Here is a 2751-nt window from a genome sequence, read left to right as displayed (position 1 = left end):
AAAAACGTTCATGTGATTTGTAGTGTTTAAAAAGAAGAGAATTCGATAAAAATGGCTGCCATAATGCGAAAAACATCGGGTGCAAGGACGAAAAACGCACGAGAACTTGGTGGGAGCTTTCCGATTTTTTGCTAATTTATGAACATTTTCACTCTCCTATGTGAACGCGGCTTTGACTGCTGTATTTTTTTTATTATGTTTAACACATCGATTATGCCCACATCGTATAAGAGCAAGTTCACTGGTGTTGGGACTGCAGTTGACGGTTTTTGAAAATTTTAAGCTCTGAATATTTTACTTTCAGCCCGTCTATAGGAATATTAAGTCCTGGAAAGAAAAAAAATAGAAACTATCTTTTTCTCATCAAAAATTTAGATTTATAAGCTTTCAAGAAGATTATTCTTTAAACACACAAAATAACAGTATTGAAAAACAAAATCTAAATTGATCAAAAACAATACAAAAAAAGGATTGGCTAAAACATGCCGTCAAACTAAAATAATGAAGATGAAAAAAGTAAGTGTTTTAACAATTTAGAAGCATTTTGGAGCCTGTGTTTTTATAATTTGGTAGATTTTGGCGTCCTGAACTCGAGTCTTCTGTCAGATTTTGTCTGTCACCTCTAGTTTTGGTGATATGATGTTTTGAATTTTGAAAAGAAGTTGAGTTGAGTTTTTAGTGAAATCAATCATTGATAACTGATGAACTAACAAATCTTTATAACAAAGCGACTCTGATTTTGTTTGTTATACTTCATTGAATAGAGGATTTTTTTTATAAAGATAATAAAAAATGGTATAAAAAGTTAAACTCTACAGTCTTTTTTAAATTAGCAAACATATAATCACTAGCATGACTTACATTACTGAAGAAAGTATGAAAAAAAATCATTTAACAAATTTAATAAATCCACAGTAGCAGTAGGGACGAATGTCTCCTGTGGAGTTAAAATTCCTTTAAAAAAAATCTACAGTTGCGTTTAAAAAAGAATTAAATCACGTGAAGCCGCACACTCTCTTCCAACTTTGACAAGCTGCCATTTCTTGTTCGGTTGATATTTTTTCATGAATTTTTCACACAATTTAGTTCAACTATCCAACAAACGCTCTCAAAATTTGAAGTCTTTACAATGGCTGGAAACAAAGAAACAGCTGTTCCCGCAAAAAAGAGAAATTACAAAAAATCTGGAAATTTGGTTCAAAGATGTAAAAATGTTTGATGTAGTACCTGGCCAAGCTTCGTCAAAATTGATTAATGCGATCAAAAATGGTGCCGGTTTGAAAATGAGGTTCATTTTAACCCAACAGACAATTTTATTCTTTTTAAGACGGATGCTTGTATGGAAAATCAATGTAATCAATGTGCTCTTGGTTTTTTTCATTCACAAAATCAAAATTTTTCACATAGAATGATGTAAATTGATAGAAACTTCTTTCCTGCTTTGTTTATTGTTTATTTTGTTTATTGTGAATTAATCGGTTGAAAAATGAAGAACTTACAACGGAATAAATGAAATGATGTGCGCAACGAAAACTGTGTTGTGGAACAAATTCTTTGTTCGTTTTACGTTATTCGTATTTTATTGGGTCTTTCCGGCGCACATTTGTTACACACACACATTGCATACTTTTGGTGAGTTAAGGTGACGTAACGAAAGAAGATTGCTCGTAAAATTACAAACCGCACTCAAATCCAAACCAAAACTACAAGTATTTTGTCAATTCATGCATAACGTTTTCAGTAAATTTCGTTCAATTTCATCGTTAAACAGAGCAGAATTCTTCGATACCGTAAAGAATTTTGAAAACGCTGAAAAGTCGCCTCATATGACGTAACGGAGGAAAAAGGCTTTATCTTGTAAACTACTGCATAGAAAAAACTTTAATTGGCTGCAAATTGAAGGGAAACATGAGCAAAGCACGGCCATTTCAACTTTCAACACCTTAAAATTATCACAAAAATCATGAAAAAAGTTTTTCCAAGTGATTTGATTCAACGCCTATATTTGAAACAAATTGGGATGAGAGACTTTGTTCGGATTTTTTTCACATAAAAGGAAACGGCGAAAGCGCTTGGAATCCCAATTATTGAATTTAAGTCCGTAACTAAAAAATGGAATATCTTCAAATTTGGAGTATTCATTTCATGACTTTTATTTCCCAGTTCATAAAAATAAACTAAGAACTTTTCACTGCTTTCTCGGACACCTTTTATGAGGCGCAACGTCTGATAACCAGAACAGTCGGCTGCTGTCTTCTCCGACTGGGCCCATGATCATGAACTTGATTATCCCATCCCACCTTCCGCCGTCGTACATCTGAGCAACTTATGTACGACAAATCATTACACGCGTACCTACCTCGCTGTACTCATGTTCCCGTTACAACTCGAAGACAACTGAACTGTAGTAGGTAAAACCGGTACAAGACAGATAAACAAAAAACCACTTTTGATTTCGCTCGTTGACTTTTCCTTTCTTGGTTCGCTACTGCGATGTTTTGTCTGCGGTAAGGAAACGCCTTGATGTTTGCTGCTTAGCTTTTGTAGTTTGGTTGAAATGTTTCTGCACTGAAATATTTCATCGTTAAAACGCCTGAATGTATGCAGAAAATACGTTTAGGGTGAGTTTACCAGTAGGAGGCGAAACTCTGTTAAAGCTGTTAACAAGAAACATACCGGAGGCGGTCAAATGACGGTTTTTGAACTTTTAATGACGATTATTGCATATATTTTTTCGCAAATTTGACGACA

At 34.0% G+C, this 2751-nt stretch overlaps 1 protein-coding gene across 1 annotated transcript in view; it reads right to left on the bottom strand.

Annotated features, from left to right (window-relative positions):
• Positions 1–857: 857 nt before the first annotated feature.
• Positions 858–2751, bottom strand: part of LOC129738032 (spastin-like) — a 66322-nt gene continuing 64428 nt past the window's right edge. Inside the window, exon 3 of the mRNA XM_055729205.1 lies at positions 858–865. Within this exon, the coding sequence (XP_055585180.1) occupies positions 858–865 (8 nt within the window). The remainder of the gene's footprint in view (positions 866–2751) is intronic.

This window comes from Uranotaenia lowii, chromosome 1, assembly GCF_029784155.1.
Source record: "Uranotaenia lowii strain MFRU-FL chromosome 1, ASM2978415v1, whole genome shotgun sequence".
NCBI classification, from domain to species: Eukaryota; Metazoa; Arthropoda; class Insecta; order Diptera; family Culicidae; genus Uranotaenia; species Uranotaenia lowii.
Note: the sequence above shows the minus strand (reverse complement) of the source record. Positions and strands in the feature narration are given on the sequence as shown.